At 30.1% G+C, this 12,704-nt stretch overlaps 2 protein-coding genes across 2 annotated transcripts in view; both read left to right on the forward strand.

Moving 5' to 3' along the window:
• The first annotated feature begins 790 nt into the window (after nucleotides 1-790).
• Nucleotides 791-2,515, forward strand: LOC124495432 (uncharacterized). The gene is made up of 2 exons (XM_075733737.1): nucleotides 791-885; nucleotides 955-2,515. Exons 1-2 carry the CDS (start codon nucleotides 793-795, stop codon nucleotides 2,140-2,142), a joined length of 1,281 nt encoding a protein of 426 aa, XP_075589852.1. The 5' UTR covers nucleotides 791-792; the 3' UTR covers nucleotides 2,143-2,515.
• Nucleotides 2,516-6,115: 3,600 nt separating this feature from the next.
• Nucleotides 6,116-12,704, forward strand: part of LOC124495364 (protein O-linked-mannose beta-1,2-N-acetylglucosaminyltransferase 1) — a 33,862-nt gene continuing 27,273 nt past the window's right edge. The window contains exon 1 of the mRNA XM_075733668.1: nucleotides 6,116-6,802. The gene's annotated coding sequence lies outside the window, so the exon portion shown is untranslated. The remainder of the gene's footprint in view (nucleotides 6,803-12,704) is intronic.

Genomic DNA, 12,704 nt, shown 5'->3' on the forward strand with positions numbered 1-12,704 from the left:
TGTGTGTGTGTGTGTGTGTGTGTTAAATCCACTCTTCTATTTCCCCTACCCTAATTTATGTGCAATCAAAACAAAGGGTTAATTAACCACAATCGAACGATAAATAAACAAATTTTTTATTTTATTTTCTATTTTTTCTACCCTCTAGCTATATGGCGAATTGCGTTCGTTTTCGTTTTTGTTTTTGTTTTCGTTTTTTGCAATTTCTGTATTCTCAATTTCACGTATGGATAAATATTTGATTTGTGAAAAAAAAAGACCAAAACCAAACAATTTGCAGCTCATTTATGTTGGTTTTTTCTGTGTGTATGTGTATGTTTGGTTTAGCGAAAATGGATACCAAAAAAGAAAAAAGAAAACATTGCAAAGAAAAAACAAAAACAAAAACAATCAACCAAACAACAAACAAACAGTGTGTGCATCATAGAAAAATTTTTCACCCCTCTTAAATCATTTGATGATGATGATGTGGTTTCAACATCACATGACGTTTGTTTGTTTGAAAGTTATGATCACATTTATTCAATGGGGTGTATGGTTTCGATTTTCGTGTGGTTGTGGTTTTGGTTGCCCATAAATTACATTTCATCATCACTAAAATGAAAGTGAAAAATAAGTTGTCCCCTTCTTTTGCCATGTTTTTGTTTTTGTTTTTGTTTTTTTTTCCAGAAAAAAAACACACAAAAAAAGCCGAAAATGAAGAAAAAAAATTAAATTAAATTTGAAATGTAGTAATATAAAATAATTTGTGTTCTGAAAACTAATATTTCGGTGATTACAAACAAAAAAAAAATGTTTTTATTGTTTCACATTACCATCGGTTTAATTGTAATCAAATTCATCATGATTGGTGGTGATAATTCACCAGACATCAAAACAAACAATGTAAGTCCATTTGTATATTCCTTAATGGCAGATTCTTTAATTCTTTTTGTTTTGTTTTGTTTTTTTAAGAATGGATTATGCAACTCTAGTAATGATCATCATGCTAGGAATCCACGCGTTAAATTAAATATAATGGCTGTTGGATTAACACGTCATCATGTGATTGTTATAACAGAATCATTCGATGTATATGAAGTTGCACGTAATCAATTGAAAACATCTATCGATAATTTATATCTAAATGCTAAACCAATACCATTGAAGGAAAAATATCCAACATTGGCCGATTATCATCGATTTCGTTTAATTAAATTTGATATTTATAATGCATTTATTGTTATCGATAATGATGGTAGCTGGTTATGTTTAACAACCAAACCAAATTCACCATATAATGGTATTAATTTTAATATGGAAAAATCAACAATAATCGATGGCTGGTCATTTACGGCTCAATGGAAAGAAGTGTTAATATCAACAAAAGAACCATGTCATTTTTATGCTATAAAACGTCATAATAATCAATTTCAAATTGGTACCTATAGATGTTCATCATCAACAATAACCAAAAGTCAACAAATAATTAATGAAAATGATTATCGTTCCATTTGTTATTCAGTGGATTCGGGTGATATAAAAAAAATTATCATCTATCCGGATGGTCGTGATTGTACGAATCCGGTTGATTGGCCAATTTTGAAAGGTTTTGTTGCCGGTAAAAAATTCTATCTTTTTGGTAAAGATTACATTTATTCATTTGATGAAAATGCTTATCATGATCCTAATCATAATTCATATCCGGTACGAAAACAAAGTTATGATTCATTTTTTATATGTCCAGGAAAAATTCCATCACCATTGATTGCAATCAGTTATTTAACATTGGCAATGTTGACCATTATAATCTTTGGATTCATTATATTAATTATATTATTAGCAGTGAAAAGTTTGGCCATTCGTCAACGAAAATCATCATCATTATCAGCATATAATCGTACAGTACGATCAATGGATACTGGTAAAATATCATTATTTCAACAAATAACACGTATTTTTACACGTAGTAGTGACGAAATTCAACGACGATCATCATCATCATCAACAACAACAAATAATAATAATCGCCATCATTATCGTAGTAGCAACAAACGTAAAAGTCAAAAATTATCATCAAAAACAAAACCACAGCCACCTCATTCATCAACAAAAAGAAAACAACGTTCACCAATCGATATATCATCATCTAATAAATATTGAATAATAATCAATTTCAACAATAACAACAACAACAACAAAATCTTACGTTTCATGTCCATTATTATCCAAAAGAAAACTCATGAATGATGCTTTGTGTGTGTATGTGTGTATGTGGAATGGTGATTGAAAAATGAAAAATTTTTTTCAAATGACCATTGTGTTTGTGAATGGATAAAAATCTATAAAGACAATGATTATAGAAAGGTCATCTTATCCTTTTGATAATGATCACCATCATCATCATCTTGTGTAATGTTGATTCAGCACATGATTATTTAAAAAAAAAATTTTTTTTTTCATCATTCATTCAAAATTTAAATTCTATAGAATAATTTGAAGAAAAAAAAATTGGAGCAAAAAAAAAGTTATGAAAAAAAAGATGTCTGCATTGTGTGTGTGTGTATGTGTATAATAAGCTGGCAAGCATGTGGTGGGAAAAAAATTGAAATATTGTGGTGGTGATGGTGGTGTTTTTTTTCCAATCCTTTAGAAGATGATGTGAGAAACTAAACCAAAAAAAAAAACCAACATCGTGATACATTGTTGTTGTAATGGAAGAAAAATTTCCCCCCAAAAAAAATGAAGGCCAGAAGAAAAAAAACGATCAACAACAAAATAGATCACAAAATTATTATTGTCGATGTTGAATAGAATGGACAATTGAATCGAAGGAAACCGGGTCATAATTTTTTTTGTCTGTTTGTTTGTTTGTTTATCTGTTTGTTTGCTTGGTTTCACTTAAATCTCTTTCTCTCGATTATCATCTATCTCTATATGTGTCGATGAGAGAGATTTTTTCTTTTTTTTCGTGTGTATTGAATTTGACACGCAAAGCTCAATGTGTTATGCATAATAGGAGGTTATGAAAGAAGGGGAAGTTGTCGTGTTTTTTTTTTTTTTTTTTTTTTTTTTTTTTTGGTTTTGAAACACCACCACCATCACCACCCACCGGTATTCTTCTCGATGAGAATGACCAAACCCATTTCATAATTTAATGATTAATTGATGACATACACACACACAATTTTTTTTTGTTGGTGTTTAGTAGAAACTTGCAGAATTTCTACCAGAACCTCACAAATTTTTTTTTTTTTTTGAGAACATTTGAAACATGTGTCATATACAGGCCATAGACCTGTGTATGAGGATAATCCATGATGATGATGATGATGATGATTAGATTTATCCAGCATCGAATCAAGTGTTTTTTTTTGGTCAAGCCAAGCCAAGCCAAAAAAAAAAAAACGCCAACATCACCAACACCCAGATCTGATCTGATCCGTAGCTGCTGCATGACCACTATAGAGTGAATGAATGAATGATCTGCGATAATCGTGACCAGAATTCTATTTGGAGCTTTTTATTTTTATGCCGAAAAAAAAACACGGAATACCAAAGCCATTGACACGAGAAGAAAAAAAAATGAATCCACAATCCAGAATAGGCCAGAATCAAACAGAATTTGTAATATTTTTTTTTAAATACAAAATTTGTACTAAACACTCATCATCATGATCATGTAACAAACTGCGATCCATCACACACACACACGCAATGTAATGATAAACGAAAAAAAAAATTCTTTAATATCAATGGTCGGTCGTTCGTTCGTTCGTTTGTTCGAGTTCATTTCAATAATAACAAAATAAATCACCAAAGAAAAAAAAGGATTACTATTTTCGTTGCAAAATGAAACCAAAAACCGAGAAAAAAAAATCAATGAATGAATTTATGATGAAAACATTGGATTTGACGATAATTCCATCAGCACACACACATGCACAATAATAAATGTTTCACTGAATGATGAATGAGAGATGTGAATGGATCGAAATTAATTTCTTATTTATGGAAATCGAAATACAATTACAGCAATGACATTAATGGTGTTTTTTTTTCTCTCGTCAGACGACATGGTAAATGGACATGGTACAATTTGTGATTTGGATTGTTTTTTTTTTATTGACGTTGATACAATAATTCGATATTTTGTGACAATCAGTCAAACCTCTCTTTCTCTCTCTCTATCTCTTGCTCAATTTACCCATCGTTTTTTTATCTGGATTTATCCTAAAGAAAAAAAAATCGAATTTCTACTTAATAATCAGTAACAATCCGATTTCCGTTGAAAGAATTTTTTTCTTTCTATTTATAGAATCGACGTGGATTTTTTTTTTGTCGCCTCCCACTACCACCATCATCGCACCACCAACCACTTTGATAATAATGCAGTTCAATTGTTCAACACATTCAATTTGGATCGATTATCGAAACATTTTGTTTTCCGTTTATTATTATTATTATTATTATTCTTCATTTTGAAATTCTTATTCTTGATCACGCTGATTCCGGTTCACATTGACAACAAAAAAAAAAAAAAAATGATGATTTTTTAATGAAGTTTAATCACAAATGGATTGAAAATTTTCCAGGGAAATTCTTATTAGATGTAAAAAAAAACTTGGAATCTCAAAAAAAAAATTTCTTGCAGCACTAATAATGAATTTTATTATTTGTTCATCGATAGCTTTTTGATTATTATTAATCGATTTTCATATATGATTCGATATGATATGTGACAGTCGTCGAGTGGACACTTTCGTCGTCGTCGTTATTTTTTTTATATGATGAATATTTTTAATTGATGAGCAATGGCACACACTCGACACACTCAATATGCAATGAAATGACAAATTATATTCATCATCAATCGATGATCATCATCATTCTATAAATGTGAATATTCATAATAATAATGAATATATATATAAACCTGTTCCATTTTTCCATTTTTTTTCGTTCATTTTCTTGTTACAGTTTTTTTTTCATTATTTCATTGACAAAATGATGGTCTTCTTTCTTCTCTTTTTTTTGTTGTTGTTGTTGTTGTTGTTGTTCCGCTTCTCAAAGTCAATTTAAACAACTGGGAATGAAATGAATGAATATATAGCACGACAAAACGATTCATCATCATCGTCATCGTCATGATGATGATGATGATGAATTGTCACAAATTCATGATGGCCGGCCGAGTTTTATTTCCATTTCCACACACACAATGATGATGGTGAAGATTTCATCGTTTTGAAAATTTTATTTTTAACTTTTTTTTCATACTTCGTCAATAATGATGATGATGATGATAATGTTCTAGATTTTCTGCAGGATTCTATTCATGAAAAAAAACTTTCTCCCAAGATTTGGACGAAAAAAAAAACGGTGGCAATAATTTGGAGAAATAAAAAAAAAGGTAACCCGATTTCTTTTTTTGTTTTGTGATTCCATAGAATTTCATAATTTCAGAATTTGTTAAAATGCTAGAAAAAAAATCACCAAGACACACATGATGATGAATTTCATCTGAATTTCATGTGATTATTCTTGCAGAATTTCATAATTTCCAAAATTTTAATCCTTTCCGTTAAGATTTGGCAAAAAAAAATTTGGAATCGAATTTCATCAACTGGATGATAATTAATTTGAATTTTTGCATGTTTTTTTTTGCAATTTTCATTTTCAATGTAGAATTTTTTGATTCAAAATGAAAGTGGATCCCTCTCTTTTCTTTTCTTTTCTTTACGAAATCGGAATCTTTTTTTTTTCTTTGAAACATCCAATTCACTTGTATTCGTAGACTGTGTTTCTCTCGCCAACAGGATTCATAGATGGAAAGAGAGAGAGAGAAAGAACTGAAGCATTTTTTTTCTATGGCAAGAAATCAAATGAATCGATGAAATGTGTAGCCACCAATGGATAACAACATGACATCATCATCATCGTATTGCTCAAAATCGACAAGACAAACACAAACACACACACATACAGAGAGTGGAACCAAGCTAACCAACCAGCCAGACAACTCATATATACAAAAAAAAATAATAATCATCAAATTGGATCCATGCAACAACTCTCACCAGTTAGTTCTCTTTCTCTCCTACTTAACATCTCCAAAAAAAAAGCAAAGCCATTCATTCACATTCAGTCAGTCGGTTGTTTGCATTACTGGCGTTCGGTTGTGGCCATCGTTGTCGTTTTCGTTGTCGTTCAGTACGACATTCGGTTTTTTTTTGTTTTTATTTTCGTCCGTTTGAAAATTCGAATGTGTCGATCTTGACGATCAAACCAAACAACGTGGATCATCTTTTTTTTTTTTTTTTGCTGCTCAATTTGGCCATGATATAAATCCTCATCAACAGAGAGAAATTTTTTTTTTTTTTTTTTTTGGAAACAAATCTCATGCTGTGTAAGTCTCTCTCTCTCTCTCTCTCTCTCTCTGTTTTTGTCCAGTGTTTGTGTTAAATTAACAATTGAAGTTCGTCGCCCTTTTCATCATCATCATGATCATCATGAAATAGACAGAATAACATTGGCCGGTTATATTCAATGAGTTAAATGATGATGATGATAAATGAATTTTGATTTAGAATTTTTTGTTTTTTTTTTTGGATCAATCCTTTTTCATATCAAGATCAAAAAGATCTAAGAAATGTTATCGAATGTTACCGTGGTTATCGAACGTTGTGTGTGTGCGTAGGTTCATTTATGTTGATATAGCCAAAAAAAAATCTGGATCATCTGTGAATGTTATCATCAACATCATCTTATAATATACAACATAAGGAAGTGTAAATGTCAACGACAATCCGGAAAAAAGAAGGTAAGAATTTATTTTTTTTTTCTTGATTCTTATCACCAATTCGATACATTTCTAGTTTTTTTTTTGGCTATCTACATGTTTATATCTTGACTATAGTATAAGCTGGCTGGGAGATTTTTTTTTATTTCTACTTTTTCTCGGATATTTAGAACGATTTTTTGTGTGTGTGTGTGTGTGATGTGTGCATGTGGCTATTTCTGTCTTTTTTTTGATATTTTTTTTCTCGGTACTGACAATTTATTTATTTACTTACATCAACAACAACAACAACGACGGTTAAATCCGGATCAAGTCAATCGACTATGGACAACCTAGATTTTTAGATGATTGAAATCCCGTTTTTTTTATGTTTTGAACATTGAATCATTATTATCTACTTTACCGATGATGTTATCGATTAAGTAGAGGCAAAAAAAAACTGATGAATATTTTTCTTTCTCATTTTCTTTTTATAATTCACATTCATTCATTTACAATCTCTTTTCGATTTGATTCGATTGAGATTCGACTTGACTTGACTTGATTTGATTTGATTTGATTTGATCTTGGCAGACAGACATACTGTGATGGAGAAATGAAAAAAAAAATCAGTTATCACATCAAACGTTGAATTCAAGTTTGAATTTATGAAAGAGGTTTTTTTTCATTCAAAATTCAGGTCTTTTTTTTCTTAAAAAATACCGACCATTGTTGTTGTTGTTGGTCGTTATCGTTTGAATTATTAATTATCATTATTTTTGCCTTGCAGGCATTTTTTTTTTTTGTGATTCTTGTTTTTGTATCTTCATCATCTAGATTGAATAATGGGTGTGTGTATGGTGATATTTTCATTCATTCATTCATTAAATCTGCTCAAGGGTTCTAATATTTTTGCTCTGTGGTTATATATATCACATTTATGAATAGTGCATTTCCGTTGCATGTTTATGTTCGAAAAATTCATAACCTGATTATCATTAGTTTCAAATCCAAAAAATGATAATCACCAATCGATGGATTTTTTTTTTGGTTGGAATGAAATTTGTTTTTGTTTTTTTTTGCATCGAAAGGTGTGGCGAATCATTATATTATTATTATTATAATTTTAAGCAGCTGAAACAATTTTTTTTTGTTTCATCAATTAGCAATTGTTGTTGTTTGTTGTTGCAAGAGCAGGTGAAAAAAAAATGAAAAATAAAACAACAGAAAAAAAGAATCTAAATGATTCTATCAATTTTAATTTGATTTTGATACAATAACAACAACAGTTACGACAACAACAACAATAATAATCTAATCAAATGTGATGTTGATCATCTAAATCTGTGTCTATGTGTGTGTGTGTGTGTGTGAATTTGCTCAAATTTCAAACAAGAAAGAAATTTATGAGAGTCAATCATCATTAAGTTGATAAATAAACAAGGAGATCATTGTTGTTGTTGTTGTTGTTGTTGTTGTTGTTGTTGTTGTTACTGTTACTATTTAGACTAAAATGGTGGTTACCATGGTTGGACGATAAAAATGAAAACGAAAAAAAAAATTTTTTTTCGTTTTCGTTAAGTTTCCTTGTTGTTGTATGGTATGTATGCAGGCAGCCAGACACACACACACACAGGTTGTTGTCGTCCCGGATTATTATATGTAAATACATCATCATCAAAATCGATCATCATCATTGAATCCACAGTTCAAATATGAAAATCGGAACTGATTTTTTTATTTTATTTGTTCAGTGGTTTCGTTTTCGTTTTCGTTTGTATGATTTGTGTGTTTGTTTGTTTTCTAACCACCATTAATATAACAACAATATGACGATGATGGACAAGCGCGTTTAATTCGCGTGTTTAATTCGCCTCTTGGACACAAATTTATCGTTTTATTTGACATTTATTTCTTGAAATGATAGATGATGATGATAATAAAAACGACAACAACGACAAAAAATTTTTTTTTTTGTTTTTGTAAGTGAAAAAACTTTTTTTCCCCAAATTTTCATTTGGATTTGATTGTTTTAATTTTTTTTTTTTTTTGAACCAAAAAAAAAACCGTTTTCCGCAAGATGATTATCCACTTTTAAATCATTGGAAAAAAACCATTCTGATTACCAGAATTAAGAGCAAAACAATGATAAATGATCGCGTCACACAATGATGAGCCATTAATTTATCAAGAGAAAAAGAACCGAAGGAGCAAAAAAAAATAATATATATTTATGACACCCAAAAACAACAACCAGAAAAAAAAGAAACGATTAATGGATTCGAATTTCGAATGTTTCGATTTCATTTATTCTAGCATCAAACGATCAACAAAGAGTTGGACAATTGAATTTTGAACAAGAAAAACAAAATAAACACACATTCTTTGTAAGTGGATGAATGAGTGAACATATCGATGTTTTAACGAAAAGTTTCTCCTTTTCGCTCTTTTACTTATCTCCACAATTTGTTGTTGTTGTTGTAGTAGTAGATCTATGTCATTTTTTTTCTACTTTTATTTCGTTTTGCACTTTAACTTGTGAGTCTGTGTCAAATGAATTTTGTTCAACAGACAGCAGAGTAGAAAAAACCAGAAGTGGAAGACAGTTTTTTTTTCTATTGTAAATGGTTGTGATTTCTTTCCAATATAACAAACAATGGAAACGAATGTCATTTTTTTTTTTTTTGGTGTAGGAGGGGGTAAACGATCTTTCAATTCGGTGGCCAATGGTCTTATCTTTGTTGATTTCCGTCCCTAAAGGGCGACGATGACCACACACACACACACACACTCCAGAATTCTGGTGATTATGATGATGATGATGGTGAGAAGGAAGAATCTCACAACTTTTTTTTTTTTATTTCAATGGAACCATTTTTATTTTTCGTGTTCGTTTAAATGTTTTTTTTTGCGAATCGAATAGTAGATTTTACTATCTTATCTTCGCAATTTGTTGTTGTTGTTGTTGTTGTTTATTTATTTATTGTTTATCCATAAAGTGTGAAAAAAAGTTGATTTTTTGTTGTTGTTGTTGTTGACCAATCAAATGGTATTTTTCTATTTGTTTTTCGTTATTGCTGATGGTTTGGTAGTAGTAGCTGTGGTTGTTTGGTATTTGTTTTCATTCAATTTTCATTCATTTTGATTTTTTTGGTCATTGGTTTGGTTATTCTTTGATTTTAATATGATGTAAAATGATGATAAATTGGTTGAATCACCGGAATTGGTGGTGAAAACCAAAAAAAACACTGGATTTTCTGCGTGTGTTTTGTTTGTTTGTTTGAATCATAAGAATAAACAACATCATCAGGTATTTAAATGTAATTAATTTTATTCTTTGTCTTTTTCCGCGAATTTTTTTTTTTTTTTTTTGGTTGCGGAATATTCTTGGTAGCCGAATTTTTTTTGTTTTGTTTATGTCAATGTTTAAAAAAACAGCATCATCAGTAGTAATAAACGGACAGCAAAAGAAAAAAAGAAAAGAAAAACCGGAAATGAACCATTCGTTTTTACATGAGGTTTCTCTCTTTCTCTCTCTCTCTCTCTCTCTCTCTCTCTCTCTCTCTCTATTTGGCCATAGTTTGCTCCTAATGCACCATACATTAAAGCTTCATTTTCATGTTTCCGGTTTGCTTGTTCCGGTATATCTGTATCATCATGATCAAAATAAAAAAAAAGAGGATCATGATTATGAATGAATGAACCTTGGTGACGAAACAAAACCCAAATATTTTTTATATATTAAAAAAAACCCAAACATCATTTGCATTGAGTTTCAAATTTAGCAATACGACAACAACCGGCTACTATTTGAATCCTCATCATTGTTATTTTTAGTAAAAAAAAAAATAGAAAATTCTTGAATATTTACTCTCTCTCTCTCTCTCTCTCTCTCTCTCTCTCAAAAACGCATCATCATCATCGATCGATCGAATCGGATCGATCGATCGATCGATTCGTTTTATTTGCAAATAATATACATTTTATATGACAGAAAAAGTGAATGAAAACTGAGTGAGAGAGAAAGCTGACATCATCGACTCAACTCCTTTGATGATGATGATCATCATCATCGGTTTTGTGAGTCGACTAAAATGCTTTGTTGGCATTATAGTCAACGACAACGATTATGATGATGATGATGATGATGACAGGACGATTGACAGGCCAAGCTAGAATTTATTTCATTTTTCTCGATACTAAATTTGTATTTTTTTTTTCTTCACAAATATTTTAAGTAATAAATGACGATGATGATGATGATTGGATTCAATCCATTCATTCATTCAATCGATTACATCTGTAATGATTACAATTCATTGATGAAAGTGAAAATAATGTTGTTAAAAAACATTGAATTGTCAATTTGTTGCTCGATTAATCAAAAACAACAATAACAACAGCAGCTTTTTTCAATTTTTATTTTCATCAACAAAAAAAAAAGAGATGTAATCACATCACCACCACCATCACATAACAATGACCAGGTCATCCATGTAACTTTCACACATCTATCAAAATTGAAACTTTCAACTATTACAAATGTGAATGAATAGATCACGATTATATAACAATGATGACAACAACAACAACAACAACGAAATTTTTCTGAAAAAAAATAATCCTTTTTTTTCTGTCCATTTTGGGCTGAATTATATTGAATATAGAATAGAATATCGTTCCAAGAATTTAATTTTAACATCTACACACAAAAAAATGAAATGAAACCGCCGCCGCCGCCGCCTTTTTTTTGAATCCATGATTATTAGTTACTTTTTTTCCATTCATTCATTCATTCAATAAATATTCATGCCTTTCAATCAATCGATTGATCATCATCATCATCATCATCAGTAGGTGTCACAAAGAGTTGCTGATTCAAACTAAAACTTTATTAATAATAAATGTTCAACAAACAATGAAAATACAATACATGGAAATCATTCATATATGCAGTGATTAAGAAAATATATATTAATTATGTTTTTATATTAACACTCCCCCAAAAACATAATTAATTTACAAAAATGTTTAAATGATGAAATGGATAATGCTTTTGTAAATATATCAGCCATTTGATTGCTAGATTCTATCCATTCCACAGTTAATTCTTCATTTTGAGACATTTGACGGATTAAATGATACTTCAAATTTATATGTCGTAATCGCGAAGAAATACAATCGGCGACAATCGTTGCTACTGTTGACTGATTATCGATAAACAATGTTGGTACATTAATTTCAATGTTGACAATAGAACAAATGTTCTTTACAAATTTCACATCTTTACAACATTGAGCAGCAGCAATAAATTCACTTTCACAGGTGTTATCTACAACACATCGTTGTTGTTTCGATTTCCATATAATTGGTCCATTTAACCAGACCAAATAACCAGTTGTAGATTTACGATTTTCTCGATCACCACCAAGATCAGCATCGGAATAAGCACGGAACGATAAAGATGAAGAACCACCAAATTTTAGCTTATAATCAATAGTACCTTTTAAATAACGAAAAATACGTTTGACAATTTTAATTGTTGTACTATTTGGCTTTTCCAAAAATTTGCTACAATAAGAAACAGCAAATAAAATATCCGGTCTAGTCTTCACTGCCACATATAGTAGACTTCCGACTGCCTGACGATATGGATAGTTTTCAATTACATCTGAAAAAGTTTCATTTAAAGATCCAGAAACAATTGGTGATGGTACAGATTTACAATTTGATAACCCAAATTGATCCAATTTTTGCTTGATATATTTCGATTGATCCAAATAGATTATCTTCTCAGTACGATTTCGTACATATTTAATGCCAAGAAAAGTGCAATCATTTACGATATTAATTTTGAATTTGGATTTCAGAAAACCATAAACGGTCAATAAATCTACTTTGTTAATTGATGCTACAAAACCATCATCAACATACAGGATGAGTA

The sequence above is a fragment of the Dermatophagoides farinae genome, chromosome 8 (assembly GCF_024713945.1).
Source record: "Dermatophagoides farinae isolate YC_2012a chromosome 8, ASM2471394v1, whole genome shotgun sequence".
Lineage (NCBI taxonomy): Eukaryota > Metazoa > Arthropoda > Arachnida > Sarcoptiformes > Pyroglyphidae > Dermatophagoides > Dermatophagoides farinae.